The following is a 13236-nucleotide window of genomic DNA, read 5'->3' on the forward strand; positions in this document are numbered from 1 at the left end:
CAAAATACTTTATTAATTTATGCATACATAATACCCAAACTCATTTTTTCCCTTATTTTCTATTTAGTTTATTGTTTGTTTATTTAAATAGTAAATTCCACAGCAATGATTTTAAATACATTCTCTTAATATTTTAAAAGTATGTTTAATGCGCAAACAAGCAACATTTATTTTTAATGAACCAATTATATATTAAATGTGGTCGGGTATCCAAATGAGTTTCAACATGTGTAGAAACCGTATAGCCTTAAAATGAGCACTTTGATGTTCAGAAACATGCTCTAAAATGTTTTGAATTTTTAGATGCTTAGACATCTCAGGAGAGTAAATGTTATAGGTGCGGTCTTATTTATTCTTCACACAAATCATGTTTTCCCCAAGGGTTTAGAGACAGAACAGATTATATGAAGAACCCAAGCAGGAAAAAGGAAACTGCACCAGCATTTGTACTGACAGAAGGTAGTCACTGAGTGTTATCTTCAAGAAACACTTAGAAGGAAGTTTCCTCTTGGCGGAAGTTGCACATAGTTTTGAAATACTACATTTAGGATTTCAGTTACAGCATCAACACCACTGGGTAGGAACTAGGGCTATGTATTAAGTGTGCTTATCCACTCAAGACAGTCTTCAGTTTTATTTTTTTTATTTGATGCTAAATTTATTGTTACATTATAGAATGCAAATTGTATTCTAAGATTCTCATTGATGAGATAATTCAATCATTGTTGAAAATACAAACGAAAATAAACGCTAAACTCAAAAACCTAATATTACCATGAATCAACGTTTGTGACCTTGAATAACAAAGCAGATGTTCTTTAAACTGTGCAGGAAATACTTTGAGCAAAGTTTCTGGGAGGGGGGGGGGGGGGAAATCTTGAATCACCAATTCAGTTTCTTAACTTTCATACATACATTACTTATGAAATATCTTAGTTATAACTATTAATAGCAGTAACTGCCCCATTGAGATATTAGCAGCCTATAGCATTTAGCTTAGCAAAAGAATGAATCAACTGGAGTAACACCTCCAATGCTAAATTATGTGCATCAGTTTTAATTTAGTTGATATCACTCACCAATTCAAAATACAGAGACTTGAGCATGAAATTCCAAATTGATATTCCAGTAAAGGAAAGGTCTGTTCACTTATAAGATTAAAACCTGGCCTGAAGTGAACTGCAGCACATCCAATCAAAACCCAAGAACTTCATTTTCTATCATTACGGACCCAACCATGCTTAGTCATCAACAGAGTTACACTTGACTTTCACATTCAAAAGTAGTATTCCAAGCCTGGGTGAGGTCCCTCATTCACCACCCTTGGGCTCATGCCTTGGTCTCACTGTGACAACAAATAAAACATAAACAGACACCCAAAAAAACACAACACAAGCTCAGGCAAGGTCCTATCTGCATTCTCTGGTCAAACATCGTATCCTGCCACCTGCATTGAGCCAACCATCACAATGACAACAGGGGGAGCACACCAGTTCCGGATGAAGTCTCTCATTGTTTCCCATGGGTGGCTGTCACCAGTTGATCATCGCACCAAGGCAAACTAGAAACAAGGCCCTGCCCAAGCAATATTTGTTCTTTAGCTGGGTAAAACACCTTGCCACTGAAAGTTACCCTCCCATCCAGAATTCCTGACCAACTATCTAACACAGCTGCCTTCGCTGACTGCAGTCTTATTGCAGTCTTACTCTAACCAACACATTTCAGCACAATCTACCCTGACATACAGTCAAGCCCCACCGGGCTTTAAAGCTGATATCATGTTGCACACTCTGGAGCTGCAATCGTGCAAATGGGATGTTTACAGAGTCTTGATCTACTCTCTTAGGTGGACTAACAGATCCCAAGGCATTATTTCCCAATCAAGAGCATTAAAACAGATCATGTGGCTCATTTCAACATTGCATTTTCTGGTTCTGTTGCTGTTGCCAGGTGACTCTTGTGGTTCTGGCATCACAGTGGAGACTGTACTGGCTTTGAGACACGGCAAGCTTAAGAAATACACAATATACCTGCATTTGCTACCTGGGGTTTGCTCAATTGTAACAAAGTACATCCTTCATGTCTACAAAGTAATGAATGTACCATTTTACTAAAACAGGGATGGGGAAAATAGAACGATAACTAATATAGAATAAGGATCTTGAACATGAGCCATTGACTGTATGTAGCAAGTGTAACTTGAGTAACAGGATAAAGAAAGATAGTACATTGATTAGCTGAGCAAATTCTTATTTTATGGGCTGGATTATGATCTTCCTGTGCTGCAAAATATACGATGACACCAATACAATGTTAGAATTTTAAAACAATTCTTCACATTGCACTTTGAAGCAAAGGTGTTAACTGAACAAAGCTAAAAGTGTATTTCCTAAAAAACAGCTCAATGGACGAGCAAGCAGACCACAACATTTAACAAATAAGTCTTGCAAGTATATTTCAGGAACATTACCATAGAATCAGAATGCACTTTGATAAATCTTCCAAGTATTTCTACACCCCAAAGTCTCCTTAAAATTTGTTATTGACAATCCAATCACAGAAAGGATATTTTTTTCAAAATAACTGATGTTACTTCCCACAATGATTATTGAACCTACATTAGTCGTTAAACTTCTACAACTTTGACACTGAACATTGATCTCTTGTTATCCATTGTCAAGAAGAGGCACCAATAATAAATGAACATATACGCGTAAACAAACAATACAAGTCCCTTCAACAACATAGCTAGGTCACTGAATTTCAGGAAAATTATCAATTGGCACCCACAAGCCTAATGTATTCCACATACACTTGCAACCTAAATTATCACGTAACTGTTTTGATAACTCAAGCATTGGCAGGTGAAAGTCCATGTTAAAAGGCAAGTAATAGAAACACTTTTGTTGGAAAAGGATATGGAGTATACAGAAGTACAAAATAAAAGGCAAACAGAAACATTTGATACTATTTTACACTTGTTGAGAATTTACAATAAATTACCACTTAATTTGTTTTATAATGACAGTCCTCCAATGAATATTAATTTCTATATTTAAAACTACATCCGAAGATTAATACGAGACACAACTCCCTGGAGTGTTCCCACTTGTGACACAGTTCTCATGGCAATTAGTACTGCATTCATCTTATACAGGAATCCATCTGTGCACAGTTCAGAAAGTTAAGAAATTAAAAATATATAATTTTTAATTTAATGATAAACAATAAAGATATGATTTTCTGTCTTCAACTGGTTAGAAATGTCCTCTTTTTTTTTGTCTTTGTCTATCCTCATATATAATTTGAAAATGTGAGCACATGACAAGAATGACTAGAAAGTTCGCTTTACACATGTATCACGTCTTCACAAGAATAGCTTTGTGTCTAAAAGTAGAAGAATGATATGAAAAAATCTTTACGAGGATGTTTCCAGGTCGAGAGGGACTGAGCTATAGGAAGAGGTTGAGCAGGCTGGGTCTCTATTCCTTGGAGCGCCGGAGAATGACGGGTGATCTTATAGAGGTGTATAAAATCATGAGAGGAATAGATTGGGTAGATGCACAGAGTCTTTGCCCAAAATGGGGAAATCAAGGACCAGAGGACATATGTTTAAGCAGAAGGGGAAAAGATTTAATAGGAATCTGATGGGTAACTTTTTCACAAAAAATGTGGTGGGTGTACGGAACAAGCTGCCAGAGGAGGTAGTTGAGGCAGGGTCTTTCCCAATGGTTAAGAAACAGTTAGACAGGTACATTAATATTCTACAGGTGTACAATAGAGAGCATATTGACTGGTTGCATCATGGCCTGGTTCGGCAACTTGAACGTCCAGGAGCGGAAAAGACTGCAAAAAGTTGTGAACACTGCCCAGTCCATCACCGGCTCTAACCTCCCCACCATCGAAGGGATTTATCCAAGTCGCTGTCTCAAAAAGGCAGCCAACATCATCAGAGATCCACACCATCCTGGCAACACACTCATTTCACCACTGCCATCGAGAAGAAGGTACAGGAGCCTGAAAACTGTTATGTCCAGGTTCAGGAACAGCTTCTTCCCTACAGCTATCAGGCTATTAAACACTACAACCTCAAATAAGCTCTGAACTACAATACAATATTATTATTATTGCACTACTGTTGTTTGTTTTTTGAGTATGTGTGAAGTGTATGTGCATATTATATATGTATATATGTGTGTACTTGTGAGTATGTGTATATATACACACACTGAAATTTTCTTTTCTCTTTCATTTATCATGATCAATGGTGTTTTATCATTAATGTCTTATTATTATTAATGTTTAGTGTTTTCTGAGTCATTCGTAACTGTCACTGTATGTCATGTTGTTATTTGTGGGCAGGGCACCAAGGCAAATTCCTTGTATGTGAATACTTGGCCAATAAACTTACTTACTTACTTACATGGTTTACAGTGTACTATGTTTACATATTCTGTTGTGCTGCAGCAAGTAAGAATTTCATTGTTCTATCTGGGGCATATATATATGTGGACTTAACATCAGAGCGGATCCCTTGCCTGGGATCGCTCCCACCCCGACCACCGTGGACTTACCAACAAGGCCTCGCAGTCTCGGGTGAGGCTAGTCGGGAGCTCCAATGTCGTGGAAGGCTCGACCAGCCCCGACGCGAGGTTCGATAGCTCGGCGCGGGGGTGCTGATATCCCCCCCCCCCCCGATACGGGAGCTTGATCCCCCTCGATGCGGAGGGCCCGAACGCCGCCGGCTACGGGAGTCAAGATCATCCTGTCAACGGAGGGCTCGAGGCCCCCGACCGAGGAAGAACAAAAGGACTTGACCTTCCATCACAGTGAGGAATGTGTAGGAGTCACTGTGGTGGATGTTCATGTTAAAATGTGTTTTTGAGTGATCTGTTACTTTGAATTGTATGACTGACCTGGCCAATGAAATTCCACGTATGTTGCAAAACATACTTGCCGAATAAAGTGTGATTCTGATTCTGATCTTGACTCTTGACTTGGATAGGACAGGTTTAGAGGGATATGGACCAAACGCGGCGCAGGTAGGTATCGTGTAGCTGGGACACGTTGGCTAGTGTGGGCTAGTTGGGCTGAAGGGCCTGTTTCCATGCTGTATCACTCTATGATTCTAAAGGTAAGCATGCCCTTTGCCTTCTTACTGCTTGTGGACCTGCCTGCTGACTTTTTGTGATTCATGCACGAGAACACAGAGATCACTCTGAATTTCACTCATTTGCAGCCTCTATCCAATAAGATAATAATTTGGTGGTCGGGTAACAGAAACAAAGTTTGTGGAAATAAATTCAAAAATCCCTTTCATTAAGGATTATTTCTGAGTACTGCTTTTACAAGAGATTGCAGATGCAAGAATTGTGAGCAAACACAAAGTGCTCGAGAAACTCAACGTATCAGGAAACATCTGTGAAGGGAAATGGCCTGAAGACGTTTTAGGTCAGAACCCTTTGTCAATCTGATGGAGTACAGGGGAGAGAGCTGGAAAAGACAGGTAGGGGCAGATGATGGGGGCAGGGAACGAGGTTATTGGCATTCTCAGTAATAACCCTCGACTAATTGAACAGCTGAATTTCCATTTTGCATGTAACCAAGCATTGTTCTTTGAATTAATTATATCTAACTCAAACTTTACCTTAAGTTCTCAGGATGGATAAATTAGCTTCAAGGTATGGAACCAGCTGAGTAACGACAGGGAACAAAGGACTGACCTGCTGGTATCGTTTTAGATCATTTCAAGTTACAGCACCAGACTATTTCCCATAAATCGCAAGTTTGCAGCCTCAAGTCAAGGGCACAACAGCTTTGAGATTCTGAATCTGAAAGAGTTTATTGTGACCCATTCTGTGGCATGGATACATTTAGGGAATGCATCAAGACAGTTTGAAATATAATCAGCTCATGATTGTGAATTTGATTATTACATGGCCATTAGCTACTACAAAGTCTCTGCTATCCCTAAATGAATATCCTTTCTTAGTTTGACATTCTTCATTGTTCCATTCAATGGGTTCTGACAAACAGGATATAATCATTCTCCGGACAAAATGCACAAACTTCCTCCACAGAACAATAGACGTCACCAGAGGTATGTGCAAACTTCCATGCAGCCCCTTCCATTTCCCATGAAACAAACCCATGAACCTTAACATTTAAACTAGAGCATGTCCGGCCATAAATTACCCACTTCCACTTGAAATGCGTAAGACTCTGTCCCTGGCAGACGGTACACGAATTCTAAATGGTTATCATTTATCTTTGATAGCCGATTCCTCAACTCTTGTGATTTGTCAATTGTGAAAGACATTGCAGCCTCTCACTACATCCATCCTTTCACTTTATTAAACAGGAACCAAAAATAAACATTTTGATTCTGAGTGGCCAAGATAAATCGTGCGTTTCCTTGATGCCAAAGTAAACCCACGCTTCACGTGCAGAGAAATAACATCAGCAGCAGAACAATGTACTTTTTGAGCCTGCAACGACACAAGTGCAACAAGTACATGAACCCCAATTCTCATCTCACCACCTCTCTACACAACAACTTTCTTAGCTTAGACAGGCTCTTTGGCCCATCGAGTGCGCACTGACCAGCGATCCCTGCACAACTAACATTATTCTACATACACTCGGGACAATTTTCAATTTTTACCAAGCCAATTAACCTACAAACTTGCACATCACTGGAGTGTGGGAAGAAACCAGAGCACCCGGAAGAAACCCACGCAGGTCACGGGGAGAACAGACAACACCTGTAGTTAGGATCAAACCTGGTTCTCTGGCGCTTTAAGAAGCAACTCTACCACTGCATCACCACCATGCTGCCCTAAGCATTCCATAAATTCATTATATTGTACTGTACTTAGTAGTGCAACAACAATTTACCTACATGTGGAAGTTCAATAATTTGCCTGAAAATAAACTTTTTTCACTACCTCGTATTTTAAACCCTGTTACCTTTCCACCATTAAATAAAATCAGAGCAAGTTTAAAAAAAACTTTTTATTTGTAGCATAGATATGAATCATTAATAGCAGCGCACCTAATATTTGTTTTTCATTATTCTGACAGTTTTCCCACATTTTATTTAGAAGCAAACAAACGGTATTATAAAAACAGTATGGGATAGTTCTCCACCTTGTAATGATAGTGCAGAATGGGAGAAAACAAATCTGACATCTCTCACAACGTTTTTATCTATTAACTTCAAACATTTTACGAGAGATTTATCTGTTTGAGCTTATCATTGTAAGTTAATAGTTCTGAATTACGTGGTCCCTTTTCTAACACATTCCATGAGAACATTTTTTTATTAATCATCTTCGACCTCCCACCAATGGTTACAGTCAATTGTTTTCCTACAATAATGCCAGTAAAGAATATCTTTCATATTAACCCTCCATACTCTTTCAAAAACCCTCTAGATCTCATTTCTGTTCAGAACCCTCCTGCATAGGTTTGTGAAAATCTGTACAGCTACCAGGGACATCAGGTTTACATAACCCACCGGCATCTGTACAGCATGGGTGAAAAACATATCCTCATGGAATAGCACTGAGTGAAACCAGATTACAAAGCAACTTTAAAATATTAACACTGAAGCAGCAAGATGTTCCCAATATAAATCTTTTGAAGCCATAATTCTATAAACAAAGTTGCCAATTTTCCTTGCTGAAACACTCTCTTAAAACAGATTTAAACTCAGAATGATACTTGTGATCAATGGAATGTGCCTAAGGCAACGAAACCCCCGGAGATATCACAGCGTAAAGTTTACAAAAGTTGGAGCATTGCCAGTAAATGGGCAATGTGTGTTCCTCAGTCATAAAATAAACAGTGCATGAGAACCTGCATAGACTGGCATATTGGCTGAATCAGAAGCACTCTTGTCAGGAGGAAAGTTTGAGATAAGCTTCATAGTGGGACCCAAACTGGAAATAACATTCTGTTTCTCTACACACTTGCGCTCAGTCCGCTCAGTATACTGAATCTCACAGTTGCTAACCACTTCAACTCCCCTTCCCATTCCCATAGTAACCTTTCTGTCCTGGGCGTTCATTGCCAGAGTGAGGCCACACGTAAACTGGAGGAACACCACCTCATATTCCACCTGGGTAGCTCACAACCCAATGGGTATCTACACTGAAATCTACAATTTGGGGTAACTATGAACAGACCCCCTTCCCTCCTTTTCTCCTACTCTCTTCCCTGGGCCCCACCTGAATGCACACCCATTTCTTCCCACCACATTTCCCCTTCCCCGCTATCCCCTTCTACCACCATCCCTTCCTCTGGCCTCATAATTCATACCGCTTCTCTCTTTACCTCAAAGCTTTTTGAACCCTTCCCATCTCTGACCTTTGTCCACCCATCTGCCATTCAACCCCTCTCACCTGTATCCATCAATAACTTGCATGGCTTTAACCGGCCCCCCACTGTTCTTCTGGCTTTCCCTCCCATTTACTACAAGCAGTCTGAAGGGCAACAAACTGAAAAAGAAAATCCCCTATCATGTTCTCCAGATAAGCAGGCTGATCCACTGAGTTATTCTGGCACTTTGTGCTTCTTTTTCAAGATTCCAGCATCTGTAGTGTCTCCAGAATAACATTTTGGTTGCAGTACCAAAGGAGTCTGGCATCGTCACCAGTATTATTTGCAGAACCATGGCCTCAATATCTTGAGAGTAAAGACTGGCAGGACAATCTGGAAATGGTGGAAAGACCATCAGTGTTTCAAATGAAAAAACTGGACTTGGTGGAATCTTACAATCAATCATAGGGGTGCCATCTATGCGGAATTAGCGCATTCTCCTTGTGACTGTGCGGGTTTCCTCCAGATGCGATTTTCATACCTTGTCTCAAATATAAGCAAGTAGGAAGGTTAATTAACCATTGTAAATGACCACTAGTGTGTAGGTAGGTGGTAGACTCAAGGGAAGAATTGATGGGAGTATGGGTAGAATAAGTTACAAGGAAAATACAAAGAGATGTTCATAATAATGATTTAACAAAGCAGATGAGGAGAAATTATTGCAATTGCAAGAATGGTTATTAACCAGAAGGCATAAATTTAAATTAACTGCCATAAAATCCAGGGAAGATAAGAGTTTTAATTTAAATCAGACGTTATTATGGTATGGAATGCACTGTCTGATTAGAGTAATGGAAGATAATAAGATATATTAGAAAATTGAAATTTACAGAATTATGGAGAAAATAAACCCAGAGCCAGAATGAATGACCTCGTTCTGTGTTATTTAATTTTATAAAGACATTGACATATTAGTTTTATGAATAGCTGGATACAAATTCTGCTGCATATGTCACAGAAGTATTTAAAGTAACAAATAGATGCTGCTCAACTCATTTCTTCTGCAGACTATTCATAATTCATTCTTTGTGTCACACCCAAAGCGTCTCATTATCTGCCAGAAAATTATGTAAATCTTCCAATGCCTTCAAGTATATCAATCAAAGTTCCAAATATCAATCCAATCTTACATCTTATTTTGTTGGTTCCAACAAGTCAACTTTGTTAGATTCTATCCACAGTAGAAGCAACTATAGAAGATATCAATTTACAAAATGACATAAACCACCCCAATAATGCAAAATATTGCAGGGTAATTAACTGGAACATCATATAAGTGTGTCAGGAGTTATGGGGAGAAGGCAGGAGAATGCAGTTGAGAGGGAAAGATAATTCAGCCATGTTTGAATGGCGGAGTAGACTTGATGGGCCAAATGGCCTAATTCTGCTCCTAGAACTTATGCACTTAGAATAGATGGTCAAAAACCAAAGTTAATAGCCCTGAAATCACAAAATCAAAAAGGAACAATGAAGACATTCGAATAACATTTGAAGCAGAAATGCAATGGGATTTGGGTTTGAAGCTCATCCGTGAAGCTCACACAGGTCGACAAAACTGAACAAAGTCTTAATCAGCCCCTAAACGTGACACACAGAATGATGCAACCAGATTCCCGATTGATTTGCTCCTTTTACCCAAGGCATTACATATTTACCTTGAAGAATCCAGATATCTCCATCCTATGGTACAATGAGTTAGAGGAATGAGGAGAGATTCCCAACTTCAACATAGTTTTATCCTTTAAATTTATGTCATAAACATCAGAACTGTAGGTTTTTTGTCTAGCTTGTCTGATCATTATCTCTCCTCCGAAATTAAAAATGCAACCTTGGCATGACATCATGATAATAGAGCCCACTGCAAATCCCAACTTAAACCCTCTCGTGCGTCCAACCACCTCTTGTTCATTCACTACTAACTCAAGCCTTATTCATCTCTTCCTCTCCACCATGACATTTGCCTACCAATGTCAGCTGTGCTATCAGTTGCATGGGTTCCTTCACTCCCAACACCGCCATCATATTCTTCTCCTCTGCCTTCCTTAAGATCCAACTTTCCTGCTAATATCATTTTATTTGTATTTTTTAATCAAACTGCTAATGCCTGGAGGTAGGTTGCTTTACATGAAGCATTATGCAAATGCCACTTGTTGCTGATGTATTAATTAAATACTTGTTTTATTATTGTACCAAGATATGGTAGAAAAACATTGGTTTGTGCACTATTCGGGCAAATTATATTTTATTTGAGTATATCAAATGTCCTGAGACAACAAAGTGTAGATGGAAGGGGGGGGGGGGGGGGGGGGGAGGGTGAGGGGTTGGGGGTTGGGGGCGGAAACAAGCTGGTTTACATGATGGACGTCATGACTGCGTTAATAACTCCATGATTTCTTGGAGTCTTCAGCAGAGCAGTTGCCATACCAAGCTATAACGCATCTTGTGTAGGAACTGCAGATACTGGTTTTAACCGAACATAGACACAAAATGTTGGGAGTACCTCAGCGGGTCAGGCAGCATTTCTGGAGAGAAGGAATGGATGATGTTTCTGGTCGAGACCCTTCTTCAGACCAAATGCATCTGGATAGAATGCTTTCGCTTGTGCATGTGTAGAAATTGGTAAGAATCATGGGAGACATTCTAGATTTCCTTTACATCCTGAGGACGTAAAGGCATTGGTATGCTTTCTTGGCCACAGCATTACTGTGTTTGGACCAAAACAAATTGTTGATGTTTACAACCTGAGCTCTTGACCAGCCCCACTTCAGCACCATTGATACAGAGTAGTTAGTGCGTATGCTCCATCCTGAAGTCGATGACCAGCTCCTTCATTTTATTGATGTTGAGGGAGAGGTTGTCGTCTTGACATCATGCTAAGCTCTATATCTCCTTCCTATACATTATTCATTGTTTGAGATCTGTCCACTATATTAGTATCATCTGCAAACTTGTAAGTGGAATTCAAGCAGAGTTTGGCCACACAGCCGCGAGTGTGTAGGGAATATAGAAAGAGAACGCAACCTTGTGCGGCACTGGTGTTGAGAATCATTGTGGATAATGATTGCTTATTGATTGCAGTCTATGCCCAGAAAGTCAAATAAAACCATTAACATTTTTGAGATGTTGGGAGTGTCCTACGCTTTAATGAATGACACAAAGTATCAATAAAAACGTTTCTGTTCTTTCTTTGTTTTCCATTATTAATTTCTCAGTCTCATTCTCTAGACCCCCCACATTTACCACAGCTCACCTGTTCCTTTTTTTATATATACATTAAAAGTACTTTCTTTGATATTATCACCAATTTTCTCTCATAATTAATTTTCTCCCTTATTAACAGTCTAGACTCCCGTTGCTGATTCTTATAAAATGTTCAGTCTACTGCTCTCCCACTTGTCTTTGCCATTTTATATCATCTATTCTTTGATTTACTGTTTTCCTTGACGATCACAAAGGTTCATCTTTTTCCTGAGATATCGTTTGTTGACTGAGATGAATGTCCTGTCAAGTATTAGGACTAATTGTTTAAATATCCACCACGGCTCACCCACTGACTACACAGGTTGTATAATATGTTGTTCTCAGAAACAATCTCAGACACACACAAGTTCCCCTTCCATGGAACATTTGTCAGTTTAATTAGTCCAATCAATACACACATTAAAATCACTCATAATAACTGTTCCAATGTTCTCTCGACTCTGGATCAGTTCTTGTGGACTGGAGGGTAGCCAATGTAACCCCACTTTTTAAGGAAGGAGGGAGAGAGAAAGCAGGTGATCATAGACCATTTAGCCTTACATCGATAGTGGGGAAGATGCTTGAGTCGATTATTTAAAAATGTTATAGCAGCGCATTTGGAAAGCAGTGACAGGATCGGTCATAGTCAGCATGGATTTAAGAAGCGGAAATCATGCTCGGCTAAACTTCTGGAATTTTTTGAGGATGTAACAAGTAGAATGGAGAAGGGAGAGCCAGTGGATGTGGTGTATCTGGACATTCAAAAAGCCTTTGACAAGGTCCCACACAAAAGATTAGTGAGCAAAATTAGAGCACATGGTATTGGGGGGTAGGGTATTGCCATGGATAGAGTGGTTAGCAGCCAAGAAGCAAAGAGTAGGAATTAACAGGTTCTTTTCAGAATGCAGGCAGTGACTAGTGGGGTGCCACAAGGCTCAGTGTTGGGACCCCAGTTATTTACAATATATATTAACAATTTAGATGAAATAATTAAATGTAACATCTCCAAGTGTGTGGATGACACAAAACTGGGTGGCAGTGTGAGCTGCGATGAGGATGCCATGAGGCTGCAGGGTGACTTGGATAGGTTGGGTGAGTGGGCAGATGCATGGCCGATGCAGTATAATGTGAATAAATATGAGGTTATCCACTGGCAAGAACAAGAAGGCAGATTATCTGAATGGTGTCAGATTAGGAAAAGGGGAGGTGCAACAAGACTGGGTGTGCTTGGACATAAATCACTGAAAGTAAGCATGCAGGTACAGCAGGCAGTGAAGAAAGCTAATAGCATGTTGGCCTGCATTGCGAGAGGAGCAAGGAGGTCCTACTGCATTTGTACGGGGCCCTGGTGAGACCGCACCTGGAGTATTGTGTGCAATTTTGGTCTCCTAATTTGAGGAAAGACATTATTGCTATTGAGGGAGTGCAGCGTAGGTTCACCAGGTTAATTCCCGGGATGGCGGGACAGACATATGATGAAAGACTAGGTCGACTTGTATTCACTGGAATTTAGAAGGATGACAGGTTATCTTATAGAAACATATACATTTGTGGAATTCTCTGCCACAGAAAGCAGTGGAGGTCAATTCACTGGATGTTTTCAAGAGAGAGATA

General features: G+C 39.7%; 1 protein-coding gene across 6 annotated transcripts in view; it reads right to left on the reverse strand.

Annotated features, from left to right (window-relative positions):
* Nucleotides 1-13236, reverse strand: part of sptbn1 (spectrin beta, non-erythrocytic 1) — a 190046-nt gene that overhangs the window by 75293 nt on the left and 101517 nt on the right. Inside the window, exons 3-4 of one of the 6 annotated variants that reach the window (XM_033025222.1) lie at nt 11290-11300; nt 10038-10044 (exon numbers count right to left, since the gene is read on the reverse strand). The exons of the other annotated variants lie outside the window; for them this stretch is intronic. Of the exons in view, the coding sequence (XP_032881113.1) occupies nt 10038-10044; nt 11290-11300 (18 nt within the window). The remainder of the gene's footprint in view (nt 1-10037; nt 10045-11289; nt 11301-13236) is intronic. 6 annotated transcript variants of the gene reach the window in all.

The sequence above is a fragment of the Amblyraja radiata genome, chromosome 8 (assembly GCF_010909765.2).
Source record: "Amblyraja radiata isolate CabotCenter1 chromosome 8, sAmbRad1.1.pri, whole genome shotgun sequence".
Taxonomy (NCBI): domain Eukaryota; kingdom Metazoa; phylum Chordata; class Chondrichthyes; order Rajiformes; family Rajidae; genus Amblyraja; species Amblyraja radiata.